The following is an 18660-nucleotide window of genomic DNA, read 5'->3' on the forward strand; positions in this document are numbered from 1 at the left end:
TCCGTCCCGTCATCAACCTGAAGGCCTTGAACAAATTCCTGAAAAAAAATGGAGGGCCTGCACACAGGTCGCTCTCTCCTTTATGCATCTGCATGGTCTCCCATTGAGGGTGTATCCCATCTGCATGGTCTCCCTGTCTGGGTGTATCCCATCTGCATGTTCTCCCTATCTGGGTGTATCCCATCTGCTTGGTCTTCCTGTCTGGGTGTATCTCATCTGCATGTTCTCCCTGTCTGGGTGTATCCCATCTGCATGTTCTCCCTATCTGGGTGTATACCATCTGCTTGGTCTTCCTGTCTGGGTGTATCCCATCTGCTTGGTCTTCCTGTCTGGGTGTATCCCATCTGCATGTTCTCCCTGTCTGGGTGTATCCCATCTGCATGTTCTCCCTGTCTGGGTGTATCCCATCTGCTTGGTCTCCCTGTCTGGGTGTATCACATCTGCATGTTCTCCCTGTCTGGGTGTATCCCATCTGCATGTTCTCCCTATCTGGGTGTATACCATCTGCTTGGTCTTCCTGTCTGGGTGTATCCCATCTGCTTGGTCTTCCTGTCTGGGTGTATCCATCTGCATGTTCTCCCTGTCTGGGTGTATCCCATCTGCATGTTCTCCCTGTCTTTGTGTATACCATCTGCATGTTCTCCCTGTCTGGGTGTATCCCATCTGCCTGGTCTTCCTGTCTGGGTTTATCCCATCTTCTTGGTCTTCCTGTCTGGGTGTATCCCATCTGCATGGTTCCGGTCTGGGTGTATTCCATCTGCATGTTCTCCCTGTCTGGGTGTATCCCATCTGCTGTTCTCCTTGTCTGGGTGTATCCATCTGCATGTTCTCCCTGTCTGGTTGTATCTTATCTGCATGGTCTCCCTGTCTGGGTGTATCCCATCTGCATGTTCTCCCTGTCTGGGTGTATCCCATCTGCTTTGTCTTCCTGTCTGGGTGTATCCCATCTGCATGGCTCCTGTCTGGGTGCATCCCATCTGCATGGTCTCCCTGACTGGGTGTATCCCATCTGCATGTTCTCCCTGTCTGGGTGTATCCCATCTGCATGTTCTCCCTGTCTGGGTGTATCTAATCTGCATGGTCTCCCTGTCTGTGTGTATCTCATCTGCATGGTCTTTCTGTCTTGGTGTATCCCATCTGCATGTTCTTTCTGTCTGGGTGTACCCCATCTGCATGTTCTATCTATCTGGGTGTATCTCATCTGCATGGTTCCTGTCTGAGTGTATCCCATCTGCATGGTTCCTGTCTGGGTGTATCCCATCTGCATGTTCTCCCTATCTGGGTGTATCCCATCTGCTTGGTCTTCCTGTCTGGGTGTATCCCATCTGCTTGGTCTCCCTGTCTGGGTGTATCCCATCTGCCTGGTCTTCCTGTCTGGGTTTATCCCATCTTCTTGGTCTTCCTGTCTGGGTGTATCCCATCTGCATGGTCTCCCTGTCTGGGTGTATCCCATCTGCCTGGTCTTCCTGTCTGGGTGTATCCCATCTGCATGTTCTCCCTGTCTGTGTGTATCCCATCTGCATGTTCTCCCTATCTGGGTGTATCCCATCTGCATGGTTCCTGTCTGGGTGTATCCGATCTGCATGGCTCCTGTCTGGGTGCATCCCATCTGTATGGTCTCCCTGACTGGGTGTATCCCATCTGCATGTTCTCCCTGTCTGGGTGTATCTAATCTGCATGGTCTCCCTGTCTGGGTGTATCTCATCTGCATGGTCTTTCTGTCTTGGTGTATCCCATCTGCATGTTCTTTCTGTCTTGGTGTATCCCATCTGCATGTTCTCCCTGTCTGGGTGTATCTAATCTGCATGGTTCCTGTCTGAGTGTATCCCATCTGCATGGTTCCTGTCTGGGTGTATCCCATCTGCATGTTCTCCCTATCTGGGTGTATCCCATCTGCATGTTCTATCTATCTGGGTGTATCTCATCTGCATGGTTCCTGTCTGAGTGTATCCCATCTGCATGGTTCCTGTCTGGGTGTATCCCATCTGCATGTTCTCCCTATCTGGGTGTATCCCATCTGCTTGGTCTTCCTGTCTGGGTGTATCCCATCTGCTTGGTCTCCCTGTCTGGGTGTATCCCATCTGCCTGGTCTTCCTGTCTGGGTTTATCCCATCTTCTTGGTCTTCCTGTCTGGGTGTATCCCATCTGCATGGTCTCCCTGTCTGGGTGTATCCCATCTGCCTGGTCTTCCTGTCTGGGTGTATCCCATCTGCATGTTCTCCCTGTCTGTGTGTATCCCATCTGCATGTTCTCCCTATCTGGGTGTATCCCATCTGCATGGTTCCTGTCTGGGTGTATCCGATCTGCATGGCTCCTGTCTGGGTGCATCCCATCTGTATGGTCTCCCTGACTGGGTGTATCCCATCTGCATGTTCTCCCTGTCTGGGTGTATCTAATCTGCATGGTCTCCCTGTCTGGGTGTATCTCATCTGCATGGTCTTTCTGTCTTGGTGTATCCCATCTGCATGTTCTTTCTGTCTTGGTGTATCCCATCTGCATGTTCTCCCTGTCTGGGTGTATCTAATCTGCATGGTTCCTGTCTGAGTGTATCCCATCTGCATGGTTCCTGTCTGGGTGTATCCCATCTGCATGTTCTCCCTATCTGGGTGTATCCCATCTGCATGTTCTATCTATCTGGGTGTATCTCATCTGCATGGTTCCTGTCTGGGTGTATCCCATCTGCATGGTTCCTGTCTGGGTGTATCCCATCTGCATGTTCTCCCTATCTGGGTGGATCCCATCTGCTTGGTCTTCCTGTCTGGGTGTATCCCATCTGCATGGTCTCCCTGTCTGGGTGTATCGCATCTGCTTGGTCTCCCTGTGTGGGTGTATCCCATCTGCATGTTCTCCCTGTCTGGGTGTATCCCCTCTGCCTGGTCTTCCTGTCTGGGTGTATCCCATCTGCATGGTCTCCCTGTCTGGGTGTATCGCATCTGCTTTGTCTCCCTTTGAGGGTGTATCCCATCTGCTTGGTCTTACTGTCTGGGTGTATCACGTTTGCTTGGTCTCCCTGTCTGGGTGTATCGCATCTGCTTTGTCTGCCTTTGAGGGTGTATCCCAGTCGCATGTTCACACTTGCCTATGATGATTCCGACATTTATGGCATGCATGATCCTGTTTTCCAAACTTGGCAGAATATAAAGCACACTGGTCGCGTAGCAACCAGAAAAGTAGAGGTGGGGGTGGGGGGTTTGAGCTAGATCACCGAAGCACGGTTTGTACGTAAAATGCCCTACAGTAGTAGACCCCAGTTCCCCCAGTCCCAACCCTCTTCTCCGCATCACATTAATAAAATGCTTACCAAGTATCAAACCACAAATGGAACGATCTGCATGATATACACATTGCTGAAGGCCTGAGCTTGTCCGTGGACACGTTGTTCTCACAAACCTCACCTTCTGGGGATGGTACTCCCCTGGTACTCTGGTACTCCCCTCATTTCAGACTCCTGAAAAAAAACCGGCCACGAAGTGCATAGCAAACATGACGAATGCGAACCCTCCGTGAGTGGCTTGCAGTATCTACGTGCGCAAATCCAGGAATGAAGAATATACTGTTTACGAAAAAAAAAAACGCAGTGAACACTGTCGCTTTATTAACAGCATAAGCTGACAAGCAGGACCTGTCTACGAAAATAAGCGCTGAACACTGTCGCTTTACACTTTTTTTATAAGAACCTTTTTCATAAGAACGTTCAGAATGAGATTTCACCAAATTTTAAGAACATGCTAAGAACATGTGCCGAGGCTCGGATAGCAGCAACATATTGCTTCTTTAGTCTGTATTCTAAAGTGCAGTATTAAAATGTGTTTATTTCATCAACCTTAAATATTATATTGCTATTGATCATTTGAGTAATTCTCCTCCTAATAATTAATTGGGTACTATATTTTATAAGCACTAAAATTTAAGAACATCGTTAAGAACATCTTCAGCCTTAAAATACTCCAAAAATAAGAACGGCCCAGCCTCAACTGAAAACTAGACGTTCTTATAAAAAAAAAAGAGTTTATTATATACATACTGAGAAATACTCACTGAAAACATAATTCAGTAAATTTTCGTTCGTTCACTGGTCTCACTCAGCAAATCAGAGATGCGAACGATGTTTTTTCACCGTGAAGAAAAGTCGTTCGCGATTCTGATTGGACGAACGATATTTTTTCACTGCACTTGAATGGCTTATAAATCGTACAAGCATTTTTGTTACGCCGAAAATGTAATAACCAACGCAAAATGTAATCTGAATGTAATTAATGTTTAACGCGAAATGTAATAACTTTTCATCTCAAAATGAAATAAATTATTTAACGCGAAATGTAATAACGCAAAATGTAATAACATCAAATAATGACTATATATAATGACCTATAAACCGCTAGATAAAATCTGTACTAAGAAAATAGACAGAACGGTAGCATGTAGTGAACAACAGTTGTAATAGTCCATCTCGAATCGACAGTTCCATCAGCAACATGGGATGGCGAATTCTCCCTAAATAATGGTCTATAAAGCTGCGATACTGTGAGGTTTTAGGTTGTATACTAGTAGCAATAAATGCAAAGAGAAGGTAAATGCCAACTGCAAACGAGGTCGCTATCATTAAATTAGGCAATTTCTAGACATAACGCGCAATAATGACTGCAAAACCATTAGAACGTAGTCGTAAAATATATAATGCTTTTTTATTGCTTTCCCATATTTTTCCTGTTCCGAATTTATATGTTCCCTGGACTTTGTCACTTCTCAAACTAAATCGGGAATAATGTCACACCATACCAACAAAAACCCTTGATGGAAACCAAGGCAAGAATAATGCACTTTGAAGCCGCAAAGCCTTTCTTTCACTAAACGATCCTTCGTTTGTCTCCACGTGTTAACATTTTATCTTTTTTCCTAATATTAGTAGAACTTTTAACTATTAAGTCAATAGATGAAATTATTACATTTTGCGTTATTACATTTCGAGTTAAATGTTTTATTACATTCTGCGTTGAAAAGTTATTACATTTTGCGTTAAACATTTATTGCATTTTGCGTTGAAATTTATTACATCTCGCGATAAGATTGCATTTTGCGTTGAAAGTTATTACATTTCGCGTTAGAATTACATTTTGCGCTAGTAATTGCATTTTGCGGCGTAACAGATGGGGCTAATTAAGAGAGTTGGCTTATCTGAGTTGGATCTTCTTTGTTGCATAAACGCGCGGTTTTTGCATGTACCTAAATATGTATCAAGAGTTTCCTGTATAAATCGATTGCTGCTTGGCGAAAGAATATATTATACATCTTTTAAACTGTTTGTATTCAGTTTAAAGGGTACTCTATGTCAAACCAAGGAACCCCCTACCCCTTGAGACCATCATCCTAACCCTCCCCCCCCCCCCCTCATTTTTTGCAATTTTGGGGGCCACTCCATATGCCAGGGCTATCGCAGAAAGAGCAATTTTTTTTTGCTCGCGATTTTAAATTATTTTGACGATTTAAGATCATTATAGTATAGCTACCTCATAAAGGGACGAAGTTGGGCAAGCCCTCCTTCCTGATGTAATCCCAAGGCTTTGAAAAGCCAATTTTAAGTAGAATTAGTCCCTTGTTTTTTATCTTCCGACTTTCGAAGTTTTGCCAATTACAATGTTTCTTTGGGATGGAGAACTTCACAGCGGAAAAAAACATAAATTGATAGAGATAACTTGTAACACAGGCTAGCATCTTGCATTGTAATGACAAAAAAAGCATTTTCTATGGGAAATCCGATTAGGGCTTCTTGCATTCTGAAGTTTACATTATGGTTTAAAAATATTTTCTCGAGTAATATATGCTTGGCACCAAAATGGAAATCATATGACATTTGTAGATTAGAATCTTTGGCATATTAAGGGAACAATATTAAAGGGACAGCTGGTGGATGAATAAAAGATTTAATTGAATACAACCTAACTGACCTAACGAACGGCCACCAGAAAGACTCTCGAAAGGCTCTCGAATACAAGGAGACGACGTGTTACGGAATTACTTAAAAAAACTCCATTTACGCATTCCTGTTAGGCAGGAAATGAGGGCCACTTTAAAGAACACTTAATCGTGGTGGACAAGTGTGATTGTCAAAGCGCTCTTGAAAGTCCCTGCAGTTCGGTTGAATCTGTCAAGTTATTTATCAGCGATGTCAACAAGTGAGCCGAATGTTCAGAGCAATAGCTCTCGGGGCTTAGCAACTCCTTCAAACGCCATCGCCACCTTCTCTATTCAATACTCAACATGGTTCTGGATAACTCATGCCCTTCTAGCAATAATAACAAGCTTGGGTAATGGATTGGTCATCTATATCCTCTGTTCAAGACGTCATCTGCTCAGACAGACCTCACCGAACGGACGATTTCTTCTCTCGCTTGCGATAGCTGATTTCTGCGTAGGGGTGTTTAACGCACCGGCTAGACTAGTCTGTCTTTTTGTTACAACTTGTAGCGATGAAGTGTGGTCCTTAATTACATTTTTTATCAAGTTATTCCTCAATGAATCCGTGACAAATCTTTGTCTTGTAGCATTGGACCGGTACATTGCAATCCTGCATCCTTTCTCTCACCCATTCATAAGCAGACCAGTGGTTTCTATTGCCTTTATATTAGCTGCGTGGGCTATTCCAGTCTTAGCCGAGATTCCAGATCTCCTGAACATGCTGCACTTGACCAACATCTCTGTGTTTGAGTACAACGTCATTTACACAGTGTTATTCGCGATCCTACCCAACATCTTCATGGCATTTGCCTACCTTAGGATCATCCTAGTCGTGAGAAAACACCGCAAACAGATACAAGCCCAGCAAACCAACCTTCACACCGCTACCACCACCACCACAGACCAGGGCGATCAAGATCGAAAGCAACCTAAACTCAACCGCAACATGGACTTGGCGGCCGTGGGGGTTGTAGTAGCTGTTTTTCTAGTATGTAATCTGTTATTTCAGTACTGGTTGACCTGCTTGTACCTCATTCCCTCGTGTAATACATCAGTCGAGGAGACGACCATTGTCGCATTGCTTCGGTACCTGAACTCTGCGCCGAATTTTTTCGTCTTTGCCATCATGAAAACGGATTTTCAAAGAGAAGTGAAAGGTCTTTTTAAATTTAATAAACACTAGTTAACAACGAAAGCGATGCTAAAGTTATACTTGTTTTATTTTATTGCCTCGACGTTTTTATGTATATTAAGTTCTCATGCGGAACTTGTACATCTCACGGATTAAAAAAGAACGTTCTTATTCAGAGTTATTTCGAAGCTATATAAATGCAAAGTAAAATGTCTATTGAAAAAAAGAAGTCCATTTAAGCTAAATATGCTTATTGCGCTTTTCATCATGGGACTAGGAAACTAAAATGACTTGTGTCTCCAGCGATAATGTCGCTTTTGCGTCAAAAGTGCCTTATTGAGTGTAACATCTCTTAATGCTTTTATCGGAAAAAAGGCTGGATCTCGGCTCATCGAGAACTCACTATAACCTCTTTTTTGGATATATCTATCTGACTAGAACATAAAGTTTTTTTTTTCAACTGTAACGATTCCGATCAGGCAGATGTTGAGAAATATGGTACTTTATCTTATCTGTTATACAAAGGGAGTGTTTTACTTATTCAAATAGTCCAAAGATATTTAATTTATTTTATATTCTAACCAGTTTCGTCTTGAAAAAAATATATATCTATAAGCCGACAAAAAAAATGTCAATTCCTCCAGTGTTTCTGCAAAAAAAAAATATGATCAAGACTTAAACCTCCGAAGAAGGAAGTGTATTATTTACCAGCACGCAGCACTGTGCTATGGCATTTAAGTAGACACCTTTAATTAAATTTTTTGTGACAAAAACAACTTTAAAAAGGGTTGGCTTAAATGATAATATATACAAGCAAATTCGAGAATTACCGAAGATCCCTGACTCTGTGAGAAAATACTTGTTTTTCAGCATCCCTCGACTCAGCTGATGACAAAACAGATACTATACTTTCCGCAGTTAATAAGTAAAGCAAATATAACGGCGAACCCGATTGCAAATGAAGCGGTAATTCTAGAAAAAAACATTAATTAACGTCGATACGCTATGTCAACGGAGAGAATTGTTTCATCAAGCCGTTATGTTGGCATTAACTTAATAAAACAACATTAGGCTGGATCTGCCGCCTTAAATTCTTTGGGTATAATGCTCTAACAGTATAAGAACATGGCTTGTTTGGCAAGGGCAGAGAATAGCGCGGAGATAGCATAGGAGGCACGTTATATATTAGTCTAACAGCTCCATCCTAATTTTATTAGGATAAAACTCAAACTCAAACAAAACTCATCTTAGTACGATTTCCGTATTTTTTTCACATTTTCCCCACATTCTTTGACCACTACTTTAACGAGGATGTCAAAAATGTATAAGTTAAATGTTTATAGAACAGTGCTCGATCCAAAGAGCGGGGTACCTGATGAGTGGGCTTTATTAAACGGTAGTTCGCGTGTTTTTCTGCATACCAAGATATAATTTAAATAGTTCTATAGATATTTTCATCTTCATAAAATAATGCAAATAACAAAAACTATTTAAAAAATCATTTAAAACAGAGCATTCGTAAAAGATAAAAAGATCTCTTAGCTGTCTCGGTACGAACAGCAGATCATATAACAATTAAGTGCAAGAATAGTCAGTGAAAAGAGGAAAAAATAGGGGAAAAAGTGCACGAGTCCGCTGCAAAGAAATTGCAATAAAGTATTTGACACCTTTTAGAGGATACTTACTTCAATAACTAATCACATTTTCTAATAATTTCCAACATAATAGTTCTAATCAGCCAGCAACGAATAACAGGTTTGCGAATTCTTAATCGACAATAATGCCCGGGGGGGACTCTCCAGAAAAGTAGACGGGGAGGCTCGACCTATCTTTTAGGGTATAAAATTCTTACCAACTGCTACTTCTTAGGGTGTGTTTTAGGATTTTTCCGATTCTGCTATCTTCTAGGGGTTTTCACGCCGGAGGAGGAGGATTTTTCAGATTCTGCTATCTTTTAGGGTGTCTCACGCTAAATGGTGGCCCAATCGTTCGAAACGTATTTTACAAAAAACCACAATTCAACTGATCGGTTAATACTTCCGACTTTTTTGTCGGTAACATAACAATACAGGATCCGTCAGCCAATTAAAACGAGCATAGGTTTTAATCCTCTCAGGGTTAAAAATTTTCTTCGACCACAACCAATGTGCTATCTCTTAGGGGTGAAAATTGTCGTTGACCAAGCCCTTAGTGCTATCTCTTAGGGTTAAAATCGATTTTGCTATCCAGCACCCCCGTCTGTTTTTCTTGAAGTCCCCCCCTCCCCGGGTTGAAATCTTCCCCCCCCCCCCCCCCCACCCGGATGACTCGGCTCTAAAACGGGGACAGCACCGTTTTGATTGCGTACTGGGCGTTATGAAGACAACTTGGTTCACTTCAACAATCGTTCCAATCAATTTGGTGAATTCATAAAATAAATGTCAACAGAAACGTGAATTTAAAGTCGAGTCCAAACGGAATGTTTTACCGCCTTGGCATGAGTAAGCAGCGTTCAACATACGCTCGCCGCACTCCCTGTGTGCCCGATCTCCGCGACGCCCTGGGTCCCCGAGGATGACATACGCTAAGCTCGCTAAGCACGAGTGTTAAAATATTAGCACGTGTTACTGTCGAATCCGTTGTATCGCGACCCGCGTTTTCAAAACATGATTTGTTTTGGTTTTCTGTTCCGTCAGTAAAACCATTATAAGATAATTAGAGTCTCGCTTTGTACACTTCCCTGGCTATCCTCTTGGAAGCACGGGTGGCCTAGTGTGTTAGCGCGTTGGCCTCTCACCGCTGTGGCCCAGGTTCGAATCCTGGCTCAAACTGGGGATTTTTTCCGGGTTCCTGCCTTGAATCGAATTTGCCACAAGTGAGTTGAAGTTATTCTCCCGTGTTTCCAGTCTTCTCGGATAAGGACACTAAACCGGAGGTCCCGTCTCTTCAAGCTGTAACTAAAACCTGAACCGAAGGGACGTAAAAGAACCACTGGGGACGCAATAAACCCTCTGGCAGTGACCACCCCCAGTGACAGTGCTTGCTTAATGCCTCCTAGTATTAGCGAAAGCTACCTATAGGAGTAAAAGTACAAGACAAGACAAGACCAAAACCAGACAGTGTCGCGACAGAAAACCAGGCAACTGCACTAGGAGAGAGATGGCAAGAATCTGATTGGCTTAGAATAATTTGACTGGCGGAACACAAAACCCTAAAAGACAAAACCAATCGATGTTTTGAAAATGCACTTTCAGAAGAATTGATTTAGTGGGACATTTGTTAAATTTCTGAGGAAAATGGCCTATACTTTACGGAATTTTGTGTTTCGGAAAACTCATTTTAGTTTGGGACCTTGTTCAGGTAAGCAGTTCTAAATTAATTAAGGTCTTTTTCAAAATGGCTGCCAGCGATAAATTTATCAAGGTCGTTATCAAAATGGGTGCCGGCGATAAATTTATCGAGGTTCAATATGTGCCGGAGATAAATTTATCAAGGTCCAAGATGGCTGGCTAAGGTGTCAAATTTATACCGCGAGATGATATTTCCAAAATGGATTAAACGGGAAAATTTGAAGAGCAAAAAGGTTTGCTGTTTTCGACTCTTTTTAGTGGGAACCAAAACGACTTTCATCAATTAGAATCAACTAATAACGGTCGATTTGCACACATTGTCAGGGCGACATTATTTGTCCCATTTTCAAACTGATATTTTACCATAACGAGTAAAAATCTTTGATAATTACCAAAACCATGTCTCACTGTATTTCTGTGACCAAAGCATATCACATGTAAACAGTTTTCCCGTTTAGCTAGGGATATGATTACCAATTCGTTCATCAAGTACGCGAGCTCATAAATGGCTATTTACAGCAAATCGGTGATAAAGTTTCCGTTCTTCAGTGGACGGACGGTTGCTCAGCGCAGTACAAGAGCCGCCACTGCATGGGTTATGTCGCAAACTCGAGTGTCGACTTCGGTTATATCACCGTCCGTAACTATTTCGAGACGTCACCCGCCAAAGGTCCCGAGGTTTATCGTTTATTTACTTTAATCGTCCAAACAAAAAGTACAAGTTTACTTTTATTGCCACTTCACAGGCAAACAAGATTCTGTGTTGCACACTAGGTGCCTATTTCTTATGCTATGGCCTTTATCTTTCCAGTTTGTTATACGAAATGCAAAGGAACTTTTTGACTTGAGAAACACTTGAAGTCCTCATGGGAAGCACGATACAGATCGGAAACTGTGGAGCTCAAGCGACGAATTTTCTTTAGTTCTGATAAGATAATACGTCGTCGACGCGAAAGGTACACAGCGAGAGGTCCACAGTGCAATGTCCGGGGATGGCGGGTGTTCTTTGGAAACGAGGCATTTATCTTGTTATTGTGAAGCGTGTTTGGCAGGAGACTATGAGAACTGCACCAACTCTGATTATGTCGACGCATGGGAGACTCGTGATCTAGAGCACGATAATTCTGGTGAGCGCACAACAACTACACTCTCCGAAACAGCTGACAAGATCGAAACACTGATCTCTCTCATAAAGCGGGATAGCGTGATCGCGATCGCTTCCGGTGACCCAGGTGATGGCCCCGAAGTTTCAAAAGAGGAAACTAAGGGTGATTGTGGCATGCAATTTCCTCCAGGAGCTAACGTGATAAAGGGATTATTTTTTGTTAAGAAAAGAAGCCGAAATGCACTTCAGGAATTTCATCTGAACACATCACGCGCTGCATTTGTCAAGGCCGCTACTGCAAGATTTATTTGTCCTAAAGAAGTTACTCCTGGCGTTTATAGAGTGGCATAGCGTCTCCATTTAGACATTCTTGAAGCAATGGAGGTCTTTCCGTGACAATCACGAACTCCATACACAGCTGATTTAGGGCTAGTTTAAAAACATCGGGCTTTTTCCCGTTGTTGACACTAGGTATTTTAGGCCCTTATAGAAGTCGCAAATGCTGTAAGATAATGTATATTGCGCTAGTTTGTATTGATTATTGTTATTTTTGCATTGGTAATTAGAAATGAAACTATATTAATACTAACACACAGCACCATGAATAAATCGATTTATTTTCACTTTCACAGAACATATGTTTTCGCCTTATTTACTATCGTACATAGCCGTAGCAGGCCTTCAATTATTGGTGGGGGGGGGGGGGGGGGCACGATACAGAAACATTAAGAAAACAATGGGGGCACAGCCACGCCCCTTCTGGTCATTTCCTTATAATCCCCCACTCCAGTAGAGTCCCGCACTGACACATCTGACTCGTTTTGACTTACCATGCACTTGAATTAACCCTTTGGGTTATCGATATAGGGTAAGGCCTCAATATCTTCCCTCCCCCCCCCCTCGGTGTATTAAATGAACACTCCCTTAATCAAAGAAAAATCTTAACACCAGCCTTTAACTCAACATCGTTCGAAACACACGGTCTATACGGCAGGACCGCGCACAGTCTTGTTTACAGTGAGCACGCACCGGGCCATTAAGAATGGTTGGATCGTGTGCGGTTTAGTTTAGGAGCTTTGGAAGAAGCGTGCACGCACCGGGCTATTCAGATTATCGAATCGTGCACGGTTTTGGTTTAAGGCTTGGAAGAAGCGTGCACGCACCGGGCTATTCAGATTATCGAATCGTGCACGGTTTTGGTTTAAGGCTTGGAAGAAGCGTGCACGCACCGGGCTATTCAGATTATCGAATCGTGCACGGTTTTGGTTTAAGGCTTGGAAGAAGCGTGCACGCACCGGGCTATTCAGATTATCGAACCGTGCACGGTTTTTGATTGAAGGCTTGGAAGAAGCGTGCACGCACCGGGCTATTCAGATTATCAAACCGTGCACGGTTTTGGTTTAAGGCTTGGAAGAAGCGTGCACGCACCGGGCTATTTAGATTATCGAACCGTGCACGGTTTTGAATAAGGCTTGGAAGAAGCGTACACGCACCGGGCTATTCAGATTATCGAACTGTGCACGGTTTTGAATAAGGCTTGGAAGAAGCGTGCACGCACCGGGCTATTCAGATTATCGAACCGTGCACGGTTTTGAATTAAGGCTTGAAAGAAGTGTGCACGCATCTAACACCAACCGTGCACGGTACTTCGGTTGAAATACTAGAACCGTGCTCGGACCGGGTACCCGCTTCAAACCCGGTCCATAGTGCGCTTCAGTACGCATGTAACACGGTTGGGTGCCAACATCGTACACATAGCCACATGGTATTCGACAAGGTGCATTCCACTGTATGGGCACATAGGCAAACGCTATGCATTTGAACCCATTATTATTTTTTGTAACAGAGGGAGAGAGTAAAGATTATAGACAGATTTATAGGTGGAACAAGCAAACCTGGTAAGCTTGAGACAAGTGAGCATGCCTACCTTTTGAAGTAAACCTTTTCTCACACTGCTCACAAATGTACTTTTTATATTTCTTTTCTGTCATCCTTTTCTGCCGAGTCCTTTCCTGTCTCTTTCGTATTTCCTCAGGTGAGTGGTATATTGCATGTTTGTCAAGAGTTATTTGCTTCCTGTAAGCTCGATTACAAGTTGTACTATTGTATGGCTTGTCTTCATGAGGTTTCTTGATACGTGTTTCTTCAGAAACTTGAGTGTAGCGAATGTCTTACTGCAAATGGTGCACATCAAATTTTTTTTGGATTTGGCCTCATCGTCAGCATCCTTAGAGCTAGTGTCCACTTTTTCAGGGTGTTTACTCTCAACATGGAAGCGCAGATGGGCTTGCCAGTAGAACAACTTGTCGCAAAACTGTTGAGCAAAAAAAAAATAGTATACAGCAAACCCCTACTATAAGGATACCCATAATAAGTACAACTGGTTTTGAGGACAAGCTCAATGTCCAAAGCAAAGAAAACATTTTCTTTTAAATCTTAATCCACTTCAACAAGAAGCTGCAGTATATACGGTGCCTGGCCTAAGTCCTAGTCTTCCACGCAGCCGTTATTTGTTGCGTGACTGACACAAAGAACGGCTGTGAGGAAGACTATCTAAGTCCAGGTTTTCATGTTTTTTCAGTTTCATGCATTATTTTTACGATCGAAGTTAATCTGTGGTGCTACTTTTTCAATATTTACAGAGCTTTGCATTTTTAAAGAATATCGATGAACTCCTCCTTTGTTATTGCTTACATCGAAAATACAACAGTTTATTTGCAAGGAAACTTCGAACTGACAATCTACAAATAAAGTCTGATATTTTATTGATAATATTTGGTTCAAAATATCTTGGTTAATTTTTGTGTGACTCGACATTGAGCGGGAGCATAAAATGGTGGCATGACTGGCCTTCTTTTTAAGGACACATTTTTTACTGCAGGTCCTTCTTCAATATAGGTCCTAAATAAGGTCCTAAAGGTATCCTTATAATTGCGTTTCCAGGGTGGTAGAACGTGCCCCCCCCAAAAAAAAATATATATATATATTTTTTTTTAAATTATAAGGAAATTACCAGTATTATCATGGCTGTGCCCCCTCAATATTTATTTTCTTAATGTTTCCATATTGTGCCACCCAATATTTCCAGGCTTGGTACGGCCCTGGTTTCAACTGTTCATCCAAAACAATATAAATGGCTTGACCATTATTTTACCTTGCAGGCAATTGATCTTTTGATTGTTGACAAACTCTAAGTGTTTTCCTCATCACTTGCTAGTCCCCCCCTTGTCTTATCTTCTTTATCATCATCTGATGCTTCACTTTCTGACTACAAAAATATATAATATGTAATTATTTTATTAGTGAAAACACCATCATGCAAACCTTACACAATTACCTTGATTGGATTACCATGGTCCTTTTCCCTCATCTTTAGTCTGGAACTATGACACCACCTCTTGCAGGGCGGCACAACAGTGGCCTCAAAAGCTCCCCAATTAAATAACAACACCTTCTCTGCCACATCCTCAAAGTCAGGGTCATTGTTATCTTCTCTAACTGGAATAACGTCAGAGTCCATGTCACTGTCTGAATCCTTTTCTGGTTTCCCATCAGAATCATCTTCAACATTGTTATCTTCTCTAACTGGAATAACGTCAGAGTCCATGTCACAACAGGAGGCATGAGCTAGGAGACATACCACGAAAGTTGTAGTGAATCCACAATCGAAACATTGGGAAGGAGGGGTGCTTATTTGACAAAGGCCCTTATTTAATATCTTAAGTATTTTACACCTTTAGAGGGCGCACTAAATCAAGCATTTAAAAAATCCATTCTATATGACTCATTCACAAATTTTGGCATATCCTGTAAACAGGCACTATTTGTATGGAACTTTAGACCCTTAGATGATGGGAAGATCTTACCAAGATGATCCATGGATGAGAATGAAATGTCTGAGTTGATCCCATCATCCTCACATAGCATCTCTTGTTTGACCACTGCATCACGAATGCTAAGAGAACCCGGATCATAATTATCTGGAGTCTCACTTCAAAAGTAAAGCAAAAACAAATAGAATAAGATTTATTTTCCAGATACTTAGAAGGGAATAAATAGCGCAGCATACCTTTTGATTTTTATTCCACTAAAAGGTTTTTCATCTAGACATTTTCACCTTGTTGAGACATGGCCTAATAAAAGAGTAAAATACTCAAGCCCTTTGAGTAAAATAATGAGGTCCATATTTAAATAACAAATAATGGATTCTGGTGTGTACAGACTGTCTATTGTCTTCTTTTTTGTATTGTTGCTATTTGTCTCCTGTATTGTTATTTTGGAGACCAAACCATCAAGAATACTGCATGATTACCATAATTGTTTGAATAAGAGTGCTGCAGCAGTTATTAACTTTCATGTCCCAGATAAGGCGCTTATTCAGGGGTGGTAATTTTATGGGGAAGGGCACTTATTTCAAAATACATTTTATCACTATTTATCATGATAATGTGCTTTTTAACCACATGAGGTGTAAAATCCTCCCAGAACAATACCAAAACAATTAGCTTTCAATGATGAAATGTTATGTGGTGGCACAGGTACAAACATATGGAGTTAAAAGCAGTCAGCCGTTCATTCTACAATGAAATAAAATCTTAACAATCTCAATAATATTTGTACTTGATTGTTGTGTCCTCAATATAGTCTGGATGAAATTCTCAGCTATTTGGGTAAGTAGTTTGTAAGGTACACTGTTGAGTCTTGCACTATACATATACTAAATGTGCTACATAGAAGACACAACAGTCAAGTACAAATGTTATTGACATTTTTTAGATTTTATTTCATAGTAGAATGAACATCTCATTTGACTCCATATGTTTTTAAGAGTCAGATCACACACTGTGAGCTTGGGATACCTGTGGGTGAGGTGCTTATTTGGGGAGGTGTTTATCCTTATTTTTCCTTTAGGTGAGATGCTAATTCTGGGTAGGTGCTTCTTCGAGGAAGGCGCTTGTTAGAGCAATTATGGTAGGCTGGATGTCCAGCTCTTTCTGTGAGCACGCAATTCACAACTGATGAGGCCCAGTGACAGCTGGAAATATAGCCTATTGTGCTTGCCGGAGCCATGATTTTTGTTCATCTTCTCCAAGTCTTCCCACAACTCTTTGCGATGCGTGCATGAAACCAAGGTCAGATGGCAAAATTGTAAACAAGATGGTGAAGTTTGCCCCCTGACCTTGGTGTATAAATGACATGACAGGAAAGGGGAGTTGTATTGGGAGGGGGAGGGGGGTGAATAGGGGTATGTAAACCCGCCGATCCGCTACATTTTGGGGGCAAATCCGTGGATCCGCGGAAATTTTTAGATCTGCATGGTATGACAGATAAACAAAAGCATCGATTGAAATTCATCTAAAATCCGAAATTGGACTGTCAAAGCATCCAAAATCCGGAATCCACGCCCAAATTGTCAACAGATCCGTGTTCCGCCGTATTTCCGAAATCCGCCAATCCACTGAAATAATCATCAAAATCCGTAATCTGTGAGCATTTTGGGGACAAATCCGCCGATCCGCGAACCTATTCACCCCCCCCCCTGTATTGGGAAGAGGAGCAGAAGGGGTTTCTTTTACCCATATAGTGGTTATTCTCATTATTCATAGTTTGCATAATTTTCTCATTTAAACAGTTGAAAGTCCCTCCCAGTCGAATAACTTAATAGGTAGAGAGTCTGTACTTATAAAAAGTTCTAAGCATACTAAATAGGCATGTTCGCGTTTATGATAGCTTATATCTGTCATATATGTTGTGTACCACACGTTGGGTACCCTGTGCGGGAGCGCGGTTACTTAGCCGGCCAGAGTGTTCTCCAGCTGTATGAACAGGCTCGTTGATTATATGCTAAATAAAGGTTCATTCACACCTTCCTACATACTCAACAATATCCATATCCATCCGCGCTTCCCTAGATTCCTCAACCAAATTAATGTACATATTACTGCTAATAATACTGGTAATAATACTGCTAGTAATATCGACTATACGATTCCTTATTACTCGTCCACGCGCACAAACACTTTCAACGATCACTCACCAACACAGCACTTCAAATCCGGAGGATCGAAAGCTTGGGTCACAGGAAAAGATAAGGTTGGCACATCAAGGTGCCGATAACGAGGTAGCCTTGCTTTATCGGATATTAAGCTGTAGGTCTTCTTGCAGAGAGGAGATATTCTTATAAACCGATACAAGTTTCCTCCGAGCGGAACGTGGAAACATTATGACCCAGGCCTCCTCCTACAGACTCACATTTTCATTGGCGCGCTCATGCCAAATAGCTGTACTAGCAATGCAGGCCCGTACCCAGAGGGGGGGGGGGGGGGGGGGGGGGGGTGCACGAGGTATGAACGCACCCCCCCCCCCCCCCCCCCCACAACGGCCGAAAGTCCACTTTCGGTTCTCAATAGACGTGCTTATTCGTAGACAAAACTATAAAGCATAAACAAGAGACCATGGCATAAGCTAGATCACTCTGCGTATGTCATTAATCCATAAAACAGACGCATGTTTTAGAGAGTAAAACACGACAAAAATGCCAATATGGATTACAGGTCCGTAACGTATGAGGGGGCTAAGACAGCTTTAAAAATAAAGAGTACAGAAGGAATTTGTCGAAATTTTTCTGATAATTTTAGCGTTTCAGACCTTTGATAATTTAACAATTTTCTCGGGGAGCATGCCCCCGAATCACCGTACATAGTATAAAAAATCAGTCTATTTTGACTTCATTATTTTCCAAATTGAACGCGAAAAGGACGAAGTACAATGCATTTCAGCCCATCTTTCTAGTGGTTGCGATTTTAGCTAGAAAATCAAAAAGTGTGTATGGTTGGTGCACTTTTCGTTTATTCGCACCCTCCCACAAAACCCTCTAGTTACTGGCCTGCTCCAGGAGTGAAACGCGACCAGCTTCCAATCTGCGTGGCCATGATACACGCTCAAACCCTCATACCACCCTGAGCATTTGTCCCCCCATTGTCAGTGCCTGTAAATCAGACTGACTAACCCGTACGACCAGCGTGGTTTGGAATACACCTATTTCAAATAAGGTTGCACTTTAGATCCATATATCGTAACTCGCGGTGGTTCATGGGTAGTGCATAAACGACTGAATCCTTCTATGTAAAAGCCATGTG

At 42.2% G+C, this 18660-nt stretch overlaps 2 protein-coding genes and 1 long non-coding RNA gene across 8 annotated transcripts; 2 read left to right on the top strand and 1 right to left on the bottom strand.

Annotated features, from left to right (window-relative positions):
• Positions 1-5906: 5906 nt before the first annotated feature.
• On the top strand, positions 5907-8758 carry LOC5516094 (octopamine receptor beta-2R). Its single transcript, XM_032385978.2, has one exon. The coding sequence runs from the start codon at positions 6164-6166 to the stop codon at positions 7136-7138; it is 975 nt and encodes a 324-aa protein (XP_032241869.1). The 5' UTR covers positions 5907-6163; the 3' UTR covers positions 7139-8758.
• A 1223-nt stretch (positions 8759-9981) lies between these two features.
• Positions 9982-12155, top strand: LOC125561938. The gene is made up of 2 exons (XR_007307650.1): positions 9982-10426; positions 11228-12155. It is a non-coding gene; the product is annotated as an uncharacterized LOC125561938 (long non-coding RNA).
• LOC116620252 lies at positions 12119-17765 on the bottom strand. Of its 6 annotated transcripts, none has more exons than XR_007307649.1 (6): positions 17559-17763; positions 15591-15654; positions 15388-15512; positions 14859-15148; positions 14676-14789; positions 12119-13835 (listed from the first exon to the last, which is right to left on the bottom strand). XR_007307649.1 is itself a non-coding variant. In XM_048726958.1 (6 exons), the coding sequence occupies exons 3-6, from the start codon at positions 15446-15448 to the stop codon at positions 13587-13589; spliced, it is 558 nt and encodes a 185-aa protein (XP_048582915.1). In that variant the 5' UTR covers positions 15449-15512; positions 15591-15654; positions 17559-17765; the 3' UTR covers positions 12119-13586. The 6 variants fall into 6 exon arrangements, 5 of the variants coding, with proteins under 5 accessions (XP_048582915.1, XP_048582917.1, XP_048582916.1 ...); XM_048726958.1 differs by lacking the exon at positions 14676-14789 and having other exon boundaries at positions 14859-14996; positions 15039-15148; positions 17559-17765; XM_048726960.1 differs by lacking the exon at positions 14676-14789 and having other exon boundaries at positions 14859-14996; positions 15039-15091; positions 17559-17764.
• Between the last annotated feature and the right edge of the window lie 895 nt (positions 17766-18660).

Source organism: Nematostella vectensis, chromosome 4, assembly GCF_932526225.1.
Source record: "Nematostella vectensis chromosome 4, jaNemVect1.1, whole genome shotgun sequence".
Lineage (NCBI taxonomy): Eukaryota > Metazoa > Cnidaria > Anthozoa > Actiniaria > Edwardsiidae > Nematostella > Nematostella vectensis.